The 22,793-nt window shown below is 43.4% G+C and overlaps 1 protein-coding gene across 2 annotated transcripts; it reads left to right on the plus strand.

The window, feature by feature from the left end:
* Window positions 1-3,612: 3,612 nt before the first annotated feature.
* On the plus strand, window positions 3,613-20,909 carry LOC117262144 (nuclear factor of activated T-cells 5-like). 2 transcript variants are annotated; one of them, XM_078167978.1, is made up of 12 exons: window positions 3,613-3,938; window positions 11,452-11,580; window positions 13,982-14,609; window positions 14,775-14,958; window positions 15,764-15,954; window positions 16,071-16,243; window positions 16,921-17,055; window positions 17,175-17,227; window positions 17,363-17,495; window positions 17,712-17,896; window positions 17,991-20,226; window positions 20,359-20,909. In XM_078167978.1, the coding sequence occupies exons 1-12, from the start codon at window positions 3,866-3,868 to the stop codon at window positions 20,763-20,765; spliced, it is 4,527 nt and encodes a 1,508-aa protein (XP_078024104.1). In that variant the 5' UTR covers window positions 3,613-3,865; the 3' UTR covers window positions 20,766-20,909. The 2 variants fall into 2 exon arrangements, with proteins under 2 accessions (XP_078024104.1, XP_078024105.1); XM_078167979.1 differs by lacking the exon at window positions 3,613-3,938 and adding an exon at window positions 13,362-13,424 and having other exon boundaries at window positions 11,508-11,580.
* The last annotated feature ends 1,884 nt before the right edge of the window (window positions 20,910-22,793 follow it).

Genomic DNA, 22,793 nt, shown 5'->3' on the forward strand with positions numbered 1-22,793 from the left:
AGAAAAACCCTGCACCAGCCGGAGAGGAGGAAGGACGAATAATCCCAGCAGCCAACGATTCCTCTACATACTTCCTCATAGCCTGGGTTTCAGGAGCTGACAGAGAGTACAGGCGGCCCCTAGGTGGTGAAGTACCAGGCAGCAGGTCTATGGCGCAGTCGTAGGACTGATGAGGGGGCAGAGAGGTGGCTCGGGCCTTGCTGAAAACCTCCTTGAGGTCATGGTAACAGGAAGGAACCTTGGAGAGATCTGGAAACTCCTCAGCAGGCTGAGATTCTGAAGCAAAACAGTCCTGGTAACAGTCTTTCCCCCATGACAAGATTTGACCAGTAGACCAGTCTATATGAGGATTGTGAGTCTGGAGCCAGGGGTGACCCAGGATGAGTGGATGTTGAGGGGAATGAAAGACGTGAAAACTGATGTGCTCTGTGCGGCAGTCTGGGAATGACAGAAGAAGTGTCTGAGTGCGGTGAGTGACCTTACAGATAATTCTTCCATCCAGAGCACTGGCATCCAATGGTTGGTCGAGGGGAAGAGTTCTAAGACCCAGCTTCCTGACGAGATAAGAGTCCATAAGATTGGCATCAGAACCAGAATCCACCAGGACAGGATGCTTAAGAGAAAGCACAGGAGACTGAAGAGATACAAGTGGCAACATCCGGGAGGAATTACTAGCAGTCAATGTGCTTCTCACCTTAACAACTGGGCCTGATCGCCTCACTGGACAGGATGCTATGAAGTGACCCATCTTGCCACAGTAGATGCATCGGCCCTCAGAGACTCTTCGCTGGCGTTCCTCAGGTGTCAAACGAGTGTGCCCAAGTTGCATGGGCACCTCCAAGGCCTCAGGGGGTGCTGCAAACGAATCCGAGTGAGGCATGGCTCGGCATGAAGTAGAGGAAGAGTTGCTGGTCTGCTGCCTCCAGTGGAGTGGTGGGGAACTGCGAGAGCTGGTTCGGCTTTTCTCTCTTTCACACAAACGCTTGTCCACTTTAATGGCCAAGGCAATGAGTGAGTCCAGGTCAACAGGTAGGTCAAAGGGTGCAAGATAGTCTTTAATGGTGTCAGAAAGACCATCCAAAAAGGCATCAAACAGCGCAGACTGATTCCAATCACTCTCTGCTGCCAGGATCCGGAATTCTATGGCATAATCAGAAACTCTCCTTTTACCTTGTCGCAGACTCACCAGAGCACGTGCTGCCTCTCGTCCGGGGATAGTCTGCTGGAAGATCTGGGTGAAGGATTTAGTGAATGCAGACAATGAGTCACAAACCGGGGACCTCCTACTCCACTCTGCAGTAGCCCAAGCCTCTGCTCTTCCAGTCAGGTGGGAAAACACGAGGGCAGGAAGTGAAGGACCTGAAATGAGACAACAGGTGAGTTTCAACATAAAACAAAGATAAATGTGAGAAACAAAAAGTAACTTAACTAACAAGGCAAGGTGTGACAGTAAAGTATTATACATACTATACTATACTTACTCAGGTGCTGTAGCCTACATAAATACAGTTTTGATGCACTAGTACTTTTCTGGATTATTTCCAATCTATGTTACTTTATACTTTTACTCTGCTATATGTCAGAGGAAAATTAACTCTTTACATCATTAATTACTTTTCAGATTATGATGTCACATACAAACCATATAATGATCTCATAAAATAAAATTGATGCCATAAACTGAACTACTCCACCTGCAACAGCTATTAAAATAAGTAATAATAATCAAATATTTTGTAATGTAACACTGACCAAGGCCACTCTGCTGCATAATCAGTACTTTGACTTTACTTAGTGATACTTTCAATTTGCTTTATTTATTTTTATTTTTTTTACCAAAGTAAGATATTGATCATTATTTTGTATTCTTATTGCTGCTTTTATTTGAGTAGGCTGTGAATACTTTTTCCACTGCTGGCCAATATGTTGAAGATACCCACAATACTTATCTTGGAATACAGACAGAAGTAGGCTTATGTAAAACTGTGGTTGGTATTTAAAAAAGGACTTCACATTTGCTGAAACTGTCACTTTTTTCACACAGAACTGAATTAGACATATAATCTGTAAAAAAAAATCAGATTCCTCAGCCTAGCGCTTTGTAGCGCTTCTAATGGCTTGTTTTTTTGTGAATGAAAACAACCAATCAGAGCCGAGGAATCTCACGCAGCTGTCAATCATGTCAATAACTGCTCGTGAACTGTAGTCTAGGCAGCGCTGTACAAAAATATGAATCAAGATTCTGTTACTGCATTGGTTATTTCTTGCTCTGAATGCTTTCAGAAAAACATTTTAGTGTACAGTTTAGCTGTTAAATGAGAAAGCTTGTGACCCAGCCGCCATGTTGGATACTGGATACAGTCAACTGGAGAACCAAGCACTGCCCACTAGCCGGACCCACTTTCTCATTTTACAGCTAAACAGTAGGCTACACTAATATATGTGTCTGAAAACATTTGAAGCAAGAAATAACCAATGCAGTAACAGAATCTTGATTTATATCTGATCAGCGTTGCCTAGTTTGACAGTTTGACAGTTCAGCTGTGACTGACAGGACTGACAGCTGCATTAGAGACTTCTCCACTCCGATTGGTTGTTTTGGGTACAGGAATGCCCTTAAAAGCAGTAGGACGAGGAGGAGGGGCATGATATTTTCTCAGACTAACTGTCTCTTGTACTTGTGTCAGAATATAGTGACAGTTTCAGCAAATAGCCTATGACACATGGTTATTTTTTTATAAAGGTTACCGACTGTAGCTTTAAAGGTCCAGTGTGTAGGATTTTGTGGCATCTAGCGGTGAGATTGCATTGTGTCAAGCATGTAACAGACACAAAAATGTGAAAAAGCAAATGGTCCTGTGCAGAGCCAGATTGTTTGATTTGTCCATTCTGGGCTACTGTAGAACAACATGGCGAACTACGCGGAAGGGACCCCCTCCATATGTAGCTATGGGGGTACACAAAGACAGACATCATTCATGCTCACATTCGCACCTATGGACAATTTAGATTCACCAATTTACCCAGTCTGCATGTCTTTGGATTGTTGGAGGAAGCTGGAGCACCTGCAGAAAACTTGGGCTGACACGAGGAAAACATGCAAACTCTGTGCGGAAGGGCTGCCCCATCCAGGGTTCGAGTCCGCACCCTGGATTCAAACCAGGAAGTCTCTTACTGTGAGGTGACGCTGCACCACTTATTATATACAATTTCTGCCAACACATGTCCCTTAAATTATACACAGTTCCTCATTGGACAAATATAATGTCAGGACATTACGGAAATGTTTGGGTCAGTACGTGAAGATACCTGTTATGGAAGATGGGACAGAATATGGCCTACATATAAGATTTAGGGTGTATTTCCAAGTCTACAACATAATCTAACTTTGTGCCACACTTAGTCCATCCACCCGAGATGTACATTATATAAATTAAATTCAGGTGACCCACAACTATGAGCACAAACCATACAGTGTAATGACATTACTTCCCTCTATGATGGTTCACTGTATGCTCATCCAGGTGCCACAGCGCATGCCCCTGGGCAGTAGAAAGGGGAGGGGCTAGGAGGTGGGCCGACCAACTGTAGGCAAGTGTGTGTGTGTGTGTTTGTGTGTGTTCGTCTCAACGTAGCACGAAATGTGTCTCCTCTCAGCAAAGACACACACACTAACGTGGGACGTGCCAGTTAACGGTTTTTTGATATTGAAAGTTTTGTTTTTGTCGCCTTAACATTGTTCCGATGTTCTACTTTGTCTATTAAAACATTCCGCTTGTAAAACGCAATATTTATTGGCCAAGAGCTGCCGACTTCGTTTCTACTAAAGAGTGTCCGCTTCCCCTCCCCTCGATGAAGCGCTGCGATGCCCTCTGATTTTATATCCCTCCTTAGCTCGGATCTCGACCTCAATTCCCCCAAATCTCTATATTCAAAAGGTAAGATTTTACTAAATAAAGGCTACGATGAAGACACTAACCCGTTTGCCCTGGTTTAATAGGAAGTAATATGAATGTCTTGATGGCTCATGTTAAGCTGCTAGCTAGCAGTAGTTAGCTTCTTTTCTGCTGCTAGCCAACCTAGCTAGCTCAGTTAGTTAGCTGCATTTGGCTCTTGCATTGGCGAGTAGCTGGTTGGTTAGCAGTCCATGTCACATGCGTGGAGGACCATGATACGCTAGGTTGCTCGTCTAATTATAACGGGGATACTTGAGATCATATCGATGTGGTTTGATTTGTGTTTCAGTGGGCTGATGGCTGGTGTTATGTTGGGTATTAGCTAGCCACAGCTACGCGAGATCGCTTGTTTCTAGTCACCACATTGTTCACTGGTTTATCGTCCTAAAGTCTTAGTGGGGTTCTGCAGAGGGGTGTGTGTGACTGTGTGGATGCATGTTTATATCGCGAGAGAAGGACGCGTACATGCGTGCTGTTTAGTGTGTGCTCCTTGTTTAGTTTTGTTGGGTGACAGTCCCTCTGTTGTTTTGGTTTATGGGTGGAATTGAGCCAGAGTTTTCCTCCTCACATTCTCTGGTTACACAGAAAGAATGCAGCTACTGGCACTTGAAAGCTCAGGGCATGGCAGTCTCACTGTCAGATTAAAGGGGGGAGCTGCCATTGGGGCCGCTTGTGCCAAATTTTAATAATACGCTTTGGACACGAGTCAGCTAACTGTTATTATTAGGAGGGTGTTGCTACATCAATTAGGAGCTAGACCGTTAACTTTTGTTGTGGGCAGCTGGGTGAGTGGACTTGTGCTGGCTTGCAGCAGCACTTTCTCTGCAGGTTAATTTCCTTCCTGTTAGCAAGTGTATCAACTTCATGTGTGAGGAAACAGTCTGTTAATCTGCTACTCAACACTGGCATCTGATGTGCTATTGCTTATTCATGAGCAAGCCTTGTATGTTGTGCTCACTGCCCTTAAACTAAGATGCATGGATTAGTGCATTTTGATAGGACAGCAGGGTTTCCTCTGTTGTTTTACCACGTGGTTTTAGACTTAGTCCACACTTTGATGGTCAGAAAAATAGCATTTATACCCAGTGCAATGCTTACCTGGCTGCTGTTGGACCTCCTGTCCTCACAGCTGTCTGGCTGCTATGTATAGGATGCCCATGAGCTAGCAGAAAGCACTGCTATGTGACCCTGAAATGCTCAGTTGAGCCTGCCATATGGTCACACTGTATCACATGATGACTGTTTATTTATATTTCAGCAATTGGGTGTGTGCTCCGTGTTGGGGTCAAGGTAGCAGACGTGCTCATCAACGATCTAACGATATCAGATTGTAAGTTAGAGACGGGACAGCTGGCCAAGTTGCCTTTTGGCCTGCCAGATTAGGATTGTACTGTTTAGCGGGTTTTGGCTCAAAACGAGGCACATGATGTGAAACCTCAGTAGTGACTTGAACCTTGATCTCTTTAATTGGAAAATAAAATAATAAATAATTATAGTAATGTATTAATAATATAATAAATAACTGTGTGCCAGGTCTTTTTGCACAGACCACATTTGCCTACATTCACTCTAGGATCATCTTCTAGGATGTGTACACTCTTTCAGCTCTGAAACTGAAACAAATGACAGTGATTTGATGTGAACTATGTGTTAATGTAAATGACCTTGAATACATGGTTGTCAAACAATATATCATTAAAAAATAATTTTCAAAACCACTTTATTAGTTTCACAAAGTCACCCATATCTTAATTTTTGATTAGCTGTTTGCCGCATTCACTGTAACATAATTATTGCTATCCATCCTTAGAAGGAAGTCTGGTTTATTTATTTATTAACACAACTCACAACTCTCCCAACACTGTAAAATATTCAATAAAAGAAAAAATGTGTGCTGCTGTGAGACTTGCCAAAGGGTTATCTATTTGACATCAATATTTCCTCCCCTCCAAGTTAAAGTGGAGACATTATGCGATTTTGCATGTTTGTTTTATCACAGAAATATTTCATGACATAGTTTCTATATTATCTTAATCTGCTCCCCCTTTTTCCCAATTGTTTTCCTTTTAGATGGATTGAAAATACAAAAAGACAGTTTAGTCTTAGTCAGTGGGGAAAAACAATCTCACAACTTATCAGTGTGAGAAACTTGAACTGTAGCATCAGTGTGTGCGATTAGACTCCATTGTGTCAGACTAACATGGACATGTATTGCAGCTCTGAAACGATTTGGTCTGACCATAGAAAAACTCTACAGTGTATGTTTTTCATTTTTGTGCGTTACTGTAATAACCCTTTGAAGTCTTGACGTTAAACAAGAAATGTGAGTTTATTTCTGTTCTATTGTTATTTCAGTGTGCCTCTGAAGTGAATGTCTTCATTTCGGTGCATGCATCCATTAGGCTCCAATTACTGTCAGTCACCTGAGGCATACGAGAAGAAATGAAAGTGCCCCCTGGAAATAATCCTTTAAAAGCGTGCTGCCTCGTAACTTTTATTGACACACCCATGTCTTTTTGTTTATTCACTACACCGTTGAAAGCAAGTGCAGTGGTTAAGTTCAGTCTAGGTTGACTTGCACACAGCTTGTGTCTTAGAGAGGTCAAAATCCATATGACATGTGTCGTTGTAACTGCATGTACAAGTTAGTAATCGGTTTATATCTTAAGCTAGAACCACTGATCTGTTGTTTTTTTTTCATCATACATAAATTGGGGCATGGAGAACCAAATACAGTATCCAGTCAGTCGTTGCCTGTATAATTCATTTTCAAGGTAAACAGAGATGGCATAAATAGCCAAAAATGGCATTCTTTGTGGTTGGAGTGCAGTGAGTAGCTCTTTTGTCTGCACTCTGGCTTGAGCATATTGTTACAAGTTCAAGATTGTAATTAAGGGAGCCATTATTGGGCACTGGGACACATTCTTGGTCTGCATATTTTTTCATTTGCAACAAAAACATAGGCCTCATGTATTGTCTATTCATCTGTCATCCCCCGTCTTATCCCCGAGCCAGCTGCAAAGAATAAAAATGGACTGGTGACCTTGCCATTTGGCAAAACCTTTAAGGCATGTGTAATGCGAGCAGTGCATAACTCTGAGATGAGGTAATTTAATTGTTCTAAGTGTAGGTTTAACTCAGTCCGCCCCCCTGGCTGGCTAGTGTGTAGCAGCCTACTTTTTTGGGCATACTCGGGCAAGCTTGTAGAGGCTGCACATAAACTTATACAGATGTCATCTGACTTATGTAAAAACAAAGGAGAGCAACTCCAAAATCCCTGAATATTATCAGTGTCCAGTATCCAACTGGGAATAGTGGCAAGCTAAACTTAATATTTCTTGTCAACTGAGGTTTATGTGTCAGGGCCAGCATCATATTTTCTCTTGTAACCTTTCCTCTGTCAATCAAACTATTTGACTAAGATGTTTACATGGTTCACTGTAAAGCCATTTGAAGTGGAAACAGACAATGTTTTTGCTTTAACTTATCATTATGAAGTTAATGTATATTGCACAATGTGGCTACAGAATAATGACACCATCTCCATTCATATTAATTCCCTCTTAGCTTCTCTTTCACTATGTGATTCTGTCTGCAACTGAGTGCGATCTCCCGCACAAATGACGGCTTAATTTACCACAAAGAGGAAGTGTGTCAGCCATTGTGCAACCAAAACAGGAAGAGAATAGCGCTTTTGTTTTTGCTTGTAGCTATTAGTAGCTATCCCCAGTTACTAAAGAGTATCAATGTAAGTTCTTTGCAGTTGTTATTCCCAGTAGCGCAAATGGCAGATGGTGGAACAACCAACGTAAATGTGGAAACTCTACCCATCAAAATAAAGCCCTGTTGCCAGGCTCTGAGCAAAACGGAAAGTGATCCGGTTGTCTTTACGACAGCTGCGCAAATAATAATACCGCTTCCCAGAAATCATATATGTTTGATCCGTACTGCAAGGATACGCCATAGCTCAGAGGAAGCACCTTATTCTGCCTGGAAAATAAGAGGGACTTTGATAGTGTTAAATGTTTTCGAGTTGATGAATAGAGCTTTGTCTCAAAGCTAAACACTTTTAAGTCCAAAATGTAATGTGACGGTAAAATAGAATATACAAAATCATAAAGTAACGAAAGTTAGCACTAAACAATGTGATTCTTTCTGTATACAGCTGTTTGACAACAATTAATACCTACATTTTAAATCTTTGGCTTTTTTTTTCTTAGGCTGAAACATTTTTTTAAAAGCAAAATAATAAAGTATTTTACTGGAATCAGTATTAGAAAAGTGTTGATTATTTTTCTTAAATTTTTCGACCACCACAAGCCACACCACGTGTATGTACAAACACTGTTTTGCCTACTGTCCCCTCCCTTGGCAGTCTGGCGCATGAGTAAATTCAAAACACTGAATTAAATCCAGACAGTGAATTTACATATCCAAATAACATGAATGATTGAGCACCAATGGATGTTAACCAGTTTGTGCTTGGACTGTGTATCAGCCTTATGTGTTAAAGATAAGTAGACTAAATATTATATGTAACTGTACTGAACCTAATAGTCCACATGTGAACAAGTATGCTCAATATGTGGCAGGCAAATGTGGTCGATAAGCTTCATGGCAGTTTTGTTCCATATTGACACTATAAAATCTAATCTTGTAACATTCATTTGGGTAGGTTTTCTATCAGTGGGATTACTGAGAATGTTTTAAACAAACTGTGATGTGAATGTTTGGGGTAAATACTGTACGCAGGGAGGATATGTGTGTAAGCACCACTGATCCATCGAAAATATCATCTTGTGCTTGTACTGCTTTGCTCTGTGATCTGCAATCACACGGGGAGAGCAAGTGACTTATTCAAACCAGCATAGAGACATAGTTAAACCTAGTGTTGACTCATTTTGATCCAGCAAATGCATGTCATCCAGCCTGGCTTTGTGACCCTCCTCCCAATCTGGGTCGGAAGATGCACAGCTCAGTGAACAGGCATTTCTGTTATCTTTATTATGTAATACAAGTCTGTTTTTGGGTATGCTGCAGATGTAGTGTGAGTGTCTGAATGGTGACGACATTCGTCATATGCGAATGGCATGCTCTTGGTTGCGCATGAATGGGCTCCGGGCAGGTTGCACATACACTCAGTGGACTCGCATCATACACGCATCTCCTGCGTGAAAGGGTAATAGTCAAGGCTGAGGTCATGTCGGGTTGCCAGTCAATCTGTAATGCATCATTGCACAAAGACTCTCACAAAGACTCTCTCTTCACACTATGAACAAAGCACAACAGACACAGATGGAGGGTTATCGTGAGGATCATGCACACTTTGCTATTTGCTTCTACGCCACATTAAAGTTTATTATATGAGCTTTTATCCAAGACACCTAGGTTAATGGAGATCTTTTGTTTGACTTTCTATTTTAGAAGTTGTGTAAATACAGTCATGGTTTGTCCGGTTTTAGAGGAACTGTTCATTCAAACAGCCTGGTTATTGACAATAGTCTACAGATTACATTGTGTACAGTTATCACTATGCTGCGCTGTATTTTTCTTCCTGCACAGGACACTGTTCGCATCAAAATCTGTGAATTATCAACACCTTTCTTTATTTGGAGAGAAACATTGCAGATGAGTTTTTCATATGTAATTTTTTTGGCACTTGGAGCACCACAACCCAAATGCTATTCATCTCCGCCGTAATGGGATTTGCTGCAGGCTACATCTCCAAGCCCTGTGGACGGATAAACAACTTTTATTGTATTTTCAAAGGGAACTATCCATTAAAGACAGATTAGTGATGGATAAACAATGGAGCATGGAGCTGGCCCACATTGATGCTATAAGTTTTGCCTGCCTGTGTGAACTGGAGCACTGTGCAGCTCTTTGTGTGAACTGTGGTGACTTTGTGTTGTCACTCCCTTAGCAGCATTGTTGACGTCACAGAAGTGCGAGATCATGTGTCTTGTCAGTTTCACCATTCTGCTGGTGCTAAGTCATAGCAGAGTGTCAGATGACTACTACACATGCTGGGTGCCACCGATGCACAGCTGAAATATCCATGTCAGGGTCTTGATGGGTCCCTGTTTCTTAGCAACCAGACTACCTAATCATGTGTTTATCTGCCAACGGACGCAGTTTATTCCAGTGTAGCTGCAGTGTTGGTTATAGACTTCTAGGAATATCACTATCAAATATCAAGGAATGTCTCTGTAGGTCTTATTACACTAAACCCCATGAGAGGCTAATTTAGTTCATCATAAGATACCCCGCCTTGTGTTAGTGTTGACAGCAGAATTTCTTTGTATAGGCTACATGTCAAAAACTCTGATCATGAGACCAAGGTTTGCTTACAGTCACATTCCAGGATTGCCTCTGCTAATTTTTGAGAAGCAAACCACATCCAACCAAGTGAGAAACCACCTGGACTGCATTACTATGAGTGAAATTAACGACTGACAATTAATTTTGTGAAGAAATTGTTGACCGTATTTCAAAAGAGAAATTGGGTCTTTTTGAATTTTTGGAGCCTGTGTCTAGCTGTGATTAGTGGCACTGCATATGAAGGAAATTCTGCACTGGACAATGATATGCACATAGTAATGTATGCTTGTGAGCACACCATCTCAAGTTAACTGATGGCAAAAGCAGATGCTCTGTCCTCCTTTTAAAAATGGGGGCTAATTTTACCACAAAAGGTTTGTGATTTCAGTGGGCTTCATTTCTGAACAGGCTTAAAGGGACAGTTCACCCCAAAATCAAAAACACATATTTTCCTTCTTACCTGTAGTGCTATTTATCTATCTAGATTTTTTTGGTGTTAATTGTAGAGTGTTGGAGATATCGGCTGTAGAGATGTCTGCCTTCTCTTGAATATGATGGAACTAGATGGCCCTCGGCTTGTGGTGCTGAAAGCGGCAAAAAGTAAATCGAAAAACTCAACAGCAGTGTCTCTTTATGGCTCATCCAGCACCACTTAGGTACCTAACATTAAAGCTCAGCTGAGGAGGATGCCATTAATATTTAAATCTTACACTGTCATGAGCACAAGCCTCTCGCCTGTGAGCAGATGCCTGCCTCACTCTGCATGGTGATTGGGTTGGCCGGGTTAGTTTGGTAGAAAGAAAATAGTTCCTACATGAAATTGCTCACAACAAGGTCTGTGGATTATCTTGAGTAACAGGGTCATGATTTCTGGAAAAAGATGTTGCTGTTGAGTTTTACATATGTATTTTGTTGGCGCTTTGAGCACCACAAGCTGAGTGCCATCTAGTGGCATTATAATTGAGAGAAGGCAGACATTTTTATAGCCGATATCCCCAACACTACAGGTAAGAGGAAAAACATGTAGTTTTGATTTGGGGTGAATTGTCCCTTTCAGGCAAAACTTCCACTTGTGAAGAGTGGACAAGCTTTTTTAGTTACATGGTCCTGTGATAAACAATAAAGTGATATTTCAGAATCTAATTGATCTTCTTCTGCTCATCCTTTATAACAGAGTCGGTATATGACCTCCTTCCCAAAGAGCTCCAGCTCCAGCCGTCGTCCACCCAGACAGATCCACCCACCATGAGCCAGAAGAGTGGGGGAGAGGCGGGACCTCCCCCCTCTGCAGCCGTGGCCTCAGGTGAGCTACCTGCTCAGTCCATGAAAACCATGATCTGGGATCAGTTTCCCCTTGCCAAACTATTCCCCAAAACAGTAGGGGTGAAGAAACTCATATGGCCTGCATTAGTGTCTGGGGGCAACTTCACCCTTTCGACAGTTTCTGAGACAATGTTTTTGACTCTTTGAGATTATATGAGCTATGATGCTTTTTATATTTCAGTGAAAGTATTTTAATTCTGCTGGCATAGCAAGGCACGGACATATTAGATTTCCTTTGGGTATATCAAGGTTTTCACTGGTTCCACAAAGCTGTGTTGGTACCAACTTAAGGGTTGGGGACAGAGTGGTAAAGGTGATCTTTACAGTTGAACTTGAACTGTATTTAAGTGTAATTTGGGATTCTCATTTCTTAATTATCAAGCTGAATTACAGGAACCACCAATCAATGAATATCATTTTCATTGTTCAGTTAGTCCCATCTGTTGGATTGTTTGACATGCTGGTGTTAGGTGATCCTGTTAGGTACTCTTTTATAATCCTAGCAGCAGCATGGGAAGGGGCATTGCTTGCCTTCACTCTGTGTTGGGGCTATAGTCACCCAAACTACAACTGCATTAAGTGCCTGCAGCTCCTCATCAAACCACTTTACAAAACTGACTGATTGAAAAAAAGGATATCTATTAAAAATTGCTGAATAAAGTTTAAACCAACTTCTAAACTGAGTTATTATGTAACAAATCTATAGCTCACTAGTGAGAGGGAATCTCAGTGTCTTCTTTGTAATGAAAGTCATACACAGTCCTCTTCATGGAAAGCTTTGCTCTGAATCACAGCTCCAAGAAATGGCGAGTTTGCATTAACAGCATGCTAACATAGCTTGTTCTTTCTCATTTCACTCTTTTTTTTCAGCAGCACTTCCCCCTGTGATGCTTGTGCTCAGTGCTTTCTTTTCACTCAGCTTTTTAGGCAGTTAAAAATCTGTTTAGGTGGTCCGGCATTAGAGATGCAGCAACACCCCAGTGCTGCTGATCCAATACTACCCTTTGGCTTTAAGCAGTCATCTCAGACATCCCTCATGTTATGACATTATATTGTGTTCCAGAGTCTGTGTATTAGCGCTTTCGCATCAGTGAATCTCTCTGAAGGTGTCATTGTAATTTTTACGAGTTTTGTTTTTAAATATTTTGCCTAAAGCAGAAATAGCCCATGCACATTTGTCATTCACACATACACTTTTAAACACGCATACAACAGAAGGTCATCAGATATTATTCAGGTCTTTTGAGCTTTGCAGCTAATACGACTACTCCCATGTTTCAAATCAGCTAATTACGAAGGTTCTGTCTCTTTATGAAACAGTGAAGTTGCCCCTAGCAATCGTTGGACTGTCTTTTAGCTATCATTAGCAAACCAGAGGAATATGGTCTGATCTTAGATCATGGTTCAGGGCAGCCAACATCAGTTAAATCCCTGAAGAATTCTAGTCTTGACTTTAATCTAGAGAGCAAACTAACTGGTCAACAGCGTCGGAGAGAGCGCTTTTGTTAACACTACCCTTTAACTATCCTGTCTGACCCAGCTGGCCTTAAGCAGTGCTGATCAAAAGCATGACCCCTGTAATGTCCGTCAGATCATCATTAACCAAATACACGTGCTTCAAAATGTGTATAAATAAATGATCAACTTCAAAAGTTACTCCTTCTTCAGCACATGAACTCATCCAATTTACTGATTGACAGAAGTTGAATCTTGAATGATCAGCTCTCTTGTTGCTCATTGGCTGTCTCGTTTTTATTGCAGGAAGTTCCCTCTGAGGCAGGGAGTGTCTGCATATAAAATGGTCTGCAGTTCACTGCTCCATAGGTCAGAGGCTTGTTTATTCTGTCTCCATGGCTACGCTCAGTCCCAACCAAATCTTCCAATTGGCATGCGCAAACTACTGTTTACTACTGAATGCACATTGCACAAACTGTACTGTAACCCTGGCAACCCTGGCAAATTTAATTTGGCGCCACATTACCAGCTTGCAAATTTGGCTGTACAAGAAAGTTTGACCAGATTTTGTTATGTTTCTTTCTGGCAATGTGTATGTAACAATTTGTAGCTTGCTTTTGTTTTTGTAAACAAAGCATGTCAGTTTTGTCACATTGATTTTAATTGAGAAAGGTTTTGTAGGAATCAAAACATTGTGGGACCTATAGTACCCTTCTCAACTTTAACTTCAGAATATTTGATCAATGCTTGATAGCTCTCGCATGCACAGTGAGAGCATATAACCCACAACAGTCTGTTGAAATTAGAGTTGGGAAGAGGGGAAATCAATACAAATCATGCACAAATTCAGCTGCTTGAATGGGACTGCTAGCCTGCACTGTGCTGAGCATCTGTACTAACTTATTTATCTGTATATACCACCACAGATGCCACCTCTTCCACCTCCAGCCCCTCTGCCCCATCCCTGGCCATGGGAGCCCCATCCACTGGCTCCTCTACCTCATCCTCAGACCATCTCAAGGTTCCTCAGCATCTCCACTCCACTGGAGGGGATGGAGCTGGAGCTTCAGAGATTCAAGGTATGGAGGGTGCTGTATCTGCCCCCAGCAGAGGCAACAGTGGAGCAAACACTGCAACAGGAGACATAGGGTCAGGAGTGTTGTCAGGGCTAGGAGTCCAGCAGCCTCAGAACACCCCATCAAAGCGGAGGCCTGTGTTGAGCATATCCCCGCCACCTGAGGACCTGTTTGACGACAGCCAGATGTCTTGCCAGGAGGAGCCTGCTGCATCTGGTCCAACAGGCCCAGATTCAGAGCATAGCAGCAGCATGTGGGCAGATGACTCCGTCTCCAACTTCAGCTTGATCAGCTCCATCTCCTACAACGACAATACAGAGGTGCCGCGCAAGTCGAGGAAACGCACCCCTCGCCAGCGGCCTGGGCCTAAGCCAGCTCATCCAGAGGACAGCATGGATGTGTTTGATGCTGATAGCGCCAAGGCTCCTCACTTTGTCCTATCCCAGCTGGGCACAGACAAGACCAGTCCCATAGCAAGGTGGGGTGATCCTTGTCAGATGTACATTCTGTCGGCATTTTAATTCAGAGTACGCTTGTCCCTCTGTAGGAATACAGTGAAGGGCATTTCACTTTGTTTTGTCTGGGGTAATTGAATTTCTAAAAGTCATATTAATTTTATCATGTGATTTTTGTTGCCCTGCAGCTCTCTGGAGTCGGGAACTACAGTGAAGGGTGGGTCACTGTCTACTCAGTATCCCCCGAGGAGTGACGGGAAAGAGCTAAAGATCCTGGTGCAGCCAGAGACCCAGCACAGAGCTCGCTATCTGACTGAGGGCAGCAGAGGTTCTGTCAAAGACCGCACACAACAGGGATTCCCCACTGTCAAGGTGTGACAAAGAGGGCCACCAGCTGCTTCTTGACACAGGAGAAATATTAACACCTAAGTTGGAAGTGACTGAATAAGGCCAAAAATACGCAGGACACAGAGTGTGGGGCACCATGCGCCACAAGAGAACGCTCATGCCTGTTCAGACACATGAGAAGCATTCAGTGGGTAGCCTGCTATATTCTGTGTAACAAATCAACAACAGACTCCATTTTAAGAGGGCAAACGATTAAACACTAGACCATCCAATAGTAATTTTACCTGTTACTGATACATTTGGGAAAGGAAGTGAAGGAATAGCGCCAGTCCTTGATTTATCAATAAGGCACTTAACCCTTGACTGCTCCACTGGGGCTGCTTAGTGGCCAGCAGATAAAACGGTGGCTGTGCTGAGCTGCTCCCAGCTGTTAATGTGTGTAAAGTATGAAGCGCTCAACGAAATTGCCCCGAAATTCATCAGAGCATGTGTATGATAACAGTAAAGATGTACTAATTGAACATTTCCCTTATGCAGTGTATTCCCTTTGTCTATTTTTGTAAAATCTATCCAAGGAGAAAAAAAGATCTCTTTCTGGCAAATCTGGCCAGCATCCACACATTACATTGCACCTTCCAGTATGCATGGTTTTAGTGCGCACTCTCATGAATGCTTTAGTAAAGAAGCATCACTTAGTATGGATCAGGAAATTACTCCATGACCAGTGTGCGTTGGTTTTAAAACTTTAGTCTTTTATAATGTTACGATGTCTATTGTAAGTGGGGGTCGATTTAAGTTGTTTACACTCAGTTTCTTTTTTTGTCCCCAGTTGGAAGGCGTGAATGAACCAGTTGTGCTGCAGGTGTTTGTGGCGAATGATGCAGGCAGAGTAAAGCCTCACGGTTTCTACCAGGCGTGCAGAGTGACAGGGCGCAACACCACAGCCTGCAAGGAGGTGGACATAGAGGGTACCACTGTTATTGAGATCCCTCTGGAGCCCAGCAATGACATGACACTCGCGTAAGGGGTTATTCTCTGTGCATAATTCTGGGTCAGTTAATACTTACACTGTGATTACGTTGAACAAGTACTTAGTGTGCTTGTCATGTATTTCCCATTCTTTCGTGTTCCTACAGGGTGGACCGTGTAGGGATTTTGAAGCTGCGTAATGCAGATGTGGAGGCACGTATTGGTGTGGCAGGGTCCAAGAAGAAGAGCACACGTGCCAGGCTGGCCTTCAGAGTCAACATCCCCCAGCCTGATGGATCAGTCCTTACTCTACAGGCCACCTCATCACCCATCCTCTGCAGTAAGTAGCTCAGGCACAATATGAACAAAATCAACCAAAAAAAAAGAAAACATCAGTTTAAAGCTACAAAGGTAACAGCCACTGCCAGGACACATGAGGCTAAATGCTGGGAAAGTTGTGTTTCCAGTAGTCTGGCTCACAGAATGTAGACTGTGGGTATAAACCTGTCAGTGGCCTACTTAAAAGCATGTTACCATTTTCAAAATCTCTGACACAACATGTGACTAGTCATGCTTAGCAAGACCTATATGCACATTTAGGGCTGTGTGTGAAATGATAACAACATCCAAGCTAGCAACCCACATGCTAAGATGTTTTTTAATCTTTTATGTGGCATTTTCTTTTCCAAGTATTTACTAATTTTAATGCCAGCACTCACCTCTCAACCATAACCAGTTTCCCCCCAGACAGTATTTTGCAAGAGCATCATTGCTGCATCCTAGGCTTAGTGCTGCCCAAGGCGATTGTGACTGGTCTAAAGAAATACAAAGAGCCATAGGTCTTTATGAGACTATGTTTCCAGTGATGTTTGGAGTGAGGCTTTCGTCAAACATAGCATTTAGGATGATCAGACTGTGGAAATTTCTTTTTGTTATTGTCTTCCACATGCCCTCTGGTAAACATTAGCCCAGATGTCATGTGAGTTTTGATCCCTTGACTCTTCTTTCATTCTCCAGCCCAGCCAGCAGGAGTGCCAGAGATCCTGAAGAAGAGTCTTCACAGCTGCTCAGTGAGAGGAGGAGAGGAAGTGTTTATCATCGGAAAGAACTTCCTCAAAGGAACCAAAGTTATTTTCCAGGAGAATATTGCAGGTAGTGTGGTCAGCTTGGTGTTGTCAGTGTTGTACATCAGTGTAATTTGTTTGGATAAAGGTTTCTGCTTGTAATCCTCTGATGGGCAGAAGAAGAAACATATGTTGTTTTATTTGCAGATGATAATTCCTGGCAAGCTGAAGCAAAGATTGACATGGACCTTTTCCATCAGGTAGATGCGGCTGAATGATGTGTATACTCTTGTTTCTCCTTGAATTAATCAAACCCACCCGCTTTCATTGAGCATATTCTTTAAGAGATTTTTCTGAAAATGTGATTGCCCGTTTGGATCTCCAATCTCTTTCAGAATCATTTGATAGTGACAGTCCCTCCGTTCCACAACCTGTCAATCTCTTCTCCCGTTTCTGTGGGAATCTTCGTGATGACCAATGCTGGTAGATCACATGACGCCCAGCCCTTCACCTACACTCCAGACTCAGGTACTGCTACCAGTCTATGTGCATGGTAATCCCATTTTTAAGATACTGTGACCATATTATATGAGGGAAAACTTAACCTGCATTGGTTGTCTGAATCAACATATTGGTTGTGTGAATGCCAGGTTTCATCAATGACTTAAATCACAAAACATCATTATAGGCACTTGTTCTTCTCAAAGACACAAAGCTATCCTTTGTTTCCACTCTTACCCACAGCTGATAACTCAAATGTCCCGACAATAAAGACAGAGGGAGCTTCCCTGGTCAAGACATGTATATTTGATGGCCAGATCAAATCTTTATCTTCTGAGCAAACTGACAGCTCTGCTCCGCCTTCCAAACGCCAAGAGGACACACCAATGGAAGTGTCCAGCAATCCACCAGCCACAGACGTCTTCAAGGTAAGATACCAGTCATTTTCAAGAAGGCAGAACAGAAATATCTACTTCAGAACTGCAGTTACAGGTAACACTCTTGTTTCCTTTCTTTTCTCAGCCCTCCACTGACCCTCTTGCTGCGGTGCAGCAGACGCTGGAGCTCAGCTCTAGTCCTCATTCAGGTGGAGAATCCTTTCAGAGCCCAATGCCCCTACAACCTGAAGATGTGGAGCTTCCCCAGGCGCCACCTGTCTTCCCCAGCCTGGAGTCTCTCAGCACCATGCAAAAGCAAGACATTGCCCCCACAACCTCCTTCCCAGTGTCGGGTGATACTACAATCCCCCCTGTGACACCAGAAGTCCCGCAGCAATTCCTCAGAGACCCTCAGGACAGCATACCGCCTGAGAGTTCCAATAATAGCCAAGGGGTTGTAGTTGTGGCCATGCCCCAGATAGCAACTCCCTCTCAGCCACAGCAGTCACAGGTTCCCCTATTCCCCCAGGAAGGGGTTGCACAGCTGGAGAGGGCAGTAAGGGAGCTACAGGCTGGAGGTAACACCACGCTCCAGCAGGTTATAGAGGCGGCTGTAGCCCAGCAGCAGCTGAACTCTGTGCTGTACAGCCCCACTCCCTCTGCAGACTCCCTGCAGCAGCACGTCCAGGAGAACATGAATAGCCTTAGATTGGGAACCACAGATAATTCGCTATCGCCACAGCAACAGCTGCAGATGCAACAGCAACAACAGATACAACAACAGCAACAGCAGATACAGCAGCAACAGCAGATACAACAACAGCAACAGATACAGCAACAACAGATACAACAACAGCAACAGATACAGCAACAACAGATACAACAGCAACAACAACAACAACAAATACAGCAACAGTTTCAGCAACATCAACAACTGCAGCAACAACAGCAGATCCTTGGTAACCTTCAGCATCAACAACAGCAGCAAAACTTACAGCAGCAACAGCAGCAGGTTCTTGGCAACATGCAGATCCAACAACAACTTATATTACAGCCACAAGACCAGCAACAAATCATGGAGAATATTCAACAGCAACAACAACAGCTGCAACAAAATCAGCAACAGCAAGTCCTTAACAACATCCAACTTCAGGATCAGCAACAACAAAATCAAATACTTACCAATTTACAGCAACATCAGCTACAACAGCAGCAGCAGAATCAGGCGCTGAGCAACTTACAACAGCAACAACAACTGCAAGAGCAGCAGGTGTTGGAGAATTTACAGCAGCACCTTCAGGCTGAGTTGCTTCAGCCCCAGATCCACTCCTCCCCACAAATACAGCAGCCAGTGTCCCTCCTTCAACAGGCTGGAGAGCTGCTCACCATCCAAACCAGCTTCCCAACACAGCCTCCGTCCCACACATCTCCCCCGCAGCAGCTCTTTCAATCGCCCAGGCCCCTGGCTGAGACCCAGGGCTCCCAACAGCAGGTCCAGGCTGCCCTGCTTCAGAACGCGCAGATTGTTCTTGCCAGTGGCAGTCTCAACTCAGAGCAGCAGCCTACAGGGTCAACCCTATACCTGTCCCCAAACCCCCAGCCCCAACAACAGCCACAGCAGCTGGCATTCATCGCCTCCATGGAGACATCTAACAGCCAGTCCCAGTCTGTTGCAATGTTTCAGAACCAACCCCAAGCTCAGCTCTCCCAAATGCAGCAACAGAGCACCCCCATGGAGCAGCAGCAGTCTCCACAGCAGAACCAGCAACAGCCACCGCAGCTTCCAATGGGCCAGCAGGGCTCCTTGTTCCAAAATATCCCAAACCACTCCCAGCCTAACCCTGTCCCCCAGAGTCAGCTTTCCCAACCCCAGCAAACAGGTCTCCTCCTCTGCACCACAGATTTAAACCCCCAGGCTATTCCGCCAACTATTCTCTTTAGCACTCAGACCCAAGGCGCTTCCCCCATGGGGAGCATTAGTGTTGGAATCCCCCAGCCAGACCCAGCAGAGCCCATGTCCTTCCAAGACCAGAGCTCCTCAGGCAGCAACTCCACATCCTCTGAGAACCAACAGCAGAACCTGTTCCAAGAACAGCAGCCAATGCAAGTGGGCCCCAGTTCCAGCAACGTGCCGAGCAGTCAACCCGTGGAGCTGTTCTTGCCACAGACGTCTCTGTCCAGCCTGCAGAGCACTATTGGCTCACAGGAGCTGAACAACCAGGCTCCAGCCCCTGGCACAACCATCTTTGTGGTACAGGGTGGTGTGGGTGTGGTAGCCAACCCTGGCCAGCAGCCCCCAGAGCAGCTTTTCCAGACAACTGTGGGTGGGAATGTGGCTCCACAAGGACAGGCCAACCTGTTTGTGTTTGGCATCCAGAATGGTAAGATGATTTTGGTCTTCTCCACCTCTGACGTATGGTAAATCTGAGTTAAGAACTGTATTGAATGCCACTGCCAATACCTTTACTTACCATTTAATCACAGTGATTTCCTCCATTTTCTCTTCCTCCCAGATTCACCCCAGCTGCTCAATTCCTCTGGGCCCACCCTGCCAGCTCAGGCCCAGTCCCAAAACTCCAGTCACATGCAGCCTCTGTTGGACCAGCCCATGGGCCAAGCTGCCTCCACAATGCCGACCACCATGCACAGCAGCTTACAGAACACCCTCCAGGCACAAATGCAGTCCAGCTTAGAGAACGCCATGCAGACCAGCCTACAGAACGCAATGCAGACAAACACACAAACAGCTCTGCAGTCTGGTCTGCAGGCAACCATAGAAACAAGCCTGCCGACTCCAATGCAGACCAATCTACAGACCCAGATACAGAGCAGCTTACAGAATCAATTGCAGGCGTCGATATCTGCATCGTCCAACATGAATAAAATCGAGGACCTACTGGAAAGCCTACAGAAGCAGTGATATATGTTTGGACCATGTGGGCACTAAGGAGAGTGAGTGATATGTAGCCGAGAGTTATCCATCCTTACATCAACAAACAGAACGGTGGTGTTTTGTGCCAATGCCACACGATTGAAGAATTTAATGCTCCCTTTTACCTAAAACCCCAAATTATGAGCTCATGTAACTCCTTGTTTTAATGGAATATTTATAAATACTTATAGCCTTCATACATCCATTGTCCTTGAATTGAAGAATCCGCCTTTGTTATTACCCCTCTTGCAGGATCAGAGAGGCCTGTAATAACTGCTTTATCCATCAGTCTCAGAAATGCAGTGTTTTCTTAAGAGTGTTTTAATAATGTGAGCCTAAGAGATGATGATGATGATGATGATGATGATAAAAACCTACCAGGTTCGGTGGAAAAACTGGGAAAGGGTTAAAGAATGTCAGCGACAGGGAAACGGGGGAATCGTAATGTGATGGAGATGAGTCTGTGAGAGTAGGCAGGGTAGATAAAACAGCCGACCATGGAGTGACTATCAGATTGCACAAAAGTGTCAGATATGGGCTGAATCTCATTTTGTGAGTGTGGAAACTCCAAACCTTCACTTCACTGTGAGTCTATGAGACGTGTTTTTCTGTCTGTTGTGTGGAAAGGAGGGGGGGATAATCTGGCATTGAAACAAGGCTGAAATAATGTCACCACTCAATTTAAACTTTTGACATGGATAATGTGAGATTTGTTTTTTTTTGCAGTTAATTAACCTTTGTGTTTGCGTGTGTCAACAGTTTCACTAAAATCTACTCTAAGAGTAAAGACTGAAATTAAGTACATTTGTAGAATGTTTTGCCTCCATCATATTTGCTGGCATGGCTGGAGTATGCACCTGAGCAGACTGTATTAAGGAGGAGAGGAGTTTAAATATTGCTATCTGTTAACTCACCAAAATGGATATCAATGCTTAGTGGTATTGCAGGGGATTTCTCCCAAGGGCAGAAAGAGGAGGGGCTGTTAACACTCGCAAATGAGATTCATCCTGGTGAATAATGTGACTTGGCCTTTCGTTTTGGCACCTCCCAGTGTTTTCAAAAGGTTAATCCTCGTTACTGGGTTTGCAGAAGCTTTCTTGGTGAAATTTTAAGAAGCATTCAACTATTTAGTGTGTGTATCTTTTTGTTTGTTTGTTTTGAAGAAGTTGGTAACCTTTACCAATTTAACGTGGATAGAGAGAAAATTTCCACTAGTGAAAATGGAGTGTTGTGTGGTTTTATAAACATTTTATCTCAAGCACTTTATAACCTCTAGCTAATCCTTATATCCGTCCACAGCTCTCTACTGACCCAGCTGAATTTATACTCTGAAACGTCCAGTTAAAAAACACGAGAGATAAAAAAAAAAATAACAAAAAACACAGCAGTCGTCTTTGTAAAGGTAAATACATCCTAACCAAGCATTTTTACATTTTCTCATGTCTGAATATTTTTGAGGTCGAGGACATCTTTGTACAGAATGTCGACTCACTGTTGAATTCCTCTTTGTATTCAGTCTCAGTGGTCCAGTCAAGTCTGTCTAAAAAAACAAAAACGAAACAAAAAAAACCAAACAGCCATTCCCACAACAGTCATTTTTCAGTGTTGGAGTGGTTACGCAGGCCTTTGTGTTTTACACATCGACAAAACACCTAAAATACTGATTTAGTTTGTGCATTGAAATGAAGGATTTTTCATCGTATTTGCTATTTGTACTATTTACTGTTCAATCTGTCACTTGAGACTGTTTTACCTTGTGTTGTGTTAGATATTTAAGTTTTTGTCTCAGTGTTGGTACCGCGTGCAGGCCGGCACCGTGTGAAGTTGGCACCCAGTACCCGTCCCTTGTGTTGTGAACAGGGGCTCACTGGTAAATGAAATCTCTGTTACATAGAGGCCGCCATTTTGATTCTATCTATGGTGCTATGTGCAGGAGTGATGGGCACTTCTGATGTGATGTTAGTAAATAACAATTTATACTTATATCAAATAGCACTGACATTAATTGTTAGTTTT

This window comes from Epinephelus lanceolatus, chromosome 5 (genome assembly GCF_041903045.1).
Source record: "Epinephelus lanceolatus isolate andai-2023 chromosome 5, ASM4190304v1, whole genome shotgun sequence".
NCBI classification, from domain to species: domain Eukaryota; kingdom Metazoa; phylum Chordata; class Actinopteri; order Perciformes; family Serranidae; genus Epinephelus; species Epinephelus lanceolatus.

Excerpts from the sequence above, each read along its gene's own strand:
- LOC117262144 (XM_078167978.1), top strand. The coding sequence starts at position 3,866 with ATGCCCTCTGATTTTATATCCCTCCTTAGCTCGGATCTCGACCTCAAT. Across the intron at positions 11,581-13,981 it reads CTCTGCAGCCGTGGCCTCAG|ATGCCACCTCTTCCACCTCC; the intron begins GTGAGCTACCTG and ends ATACCACCACAG. Across the intron at positions 17,897-17,990 it reads CAGCCACAGACGTCTTCAAG|CCCTCCACTGACCCTCTTGC; the intron begins GTAAGATACCAG and ends TTCTTTTCTCAG.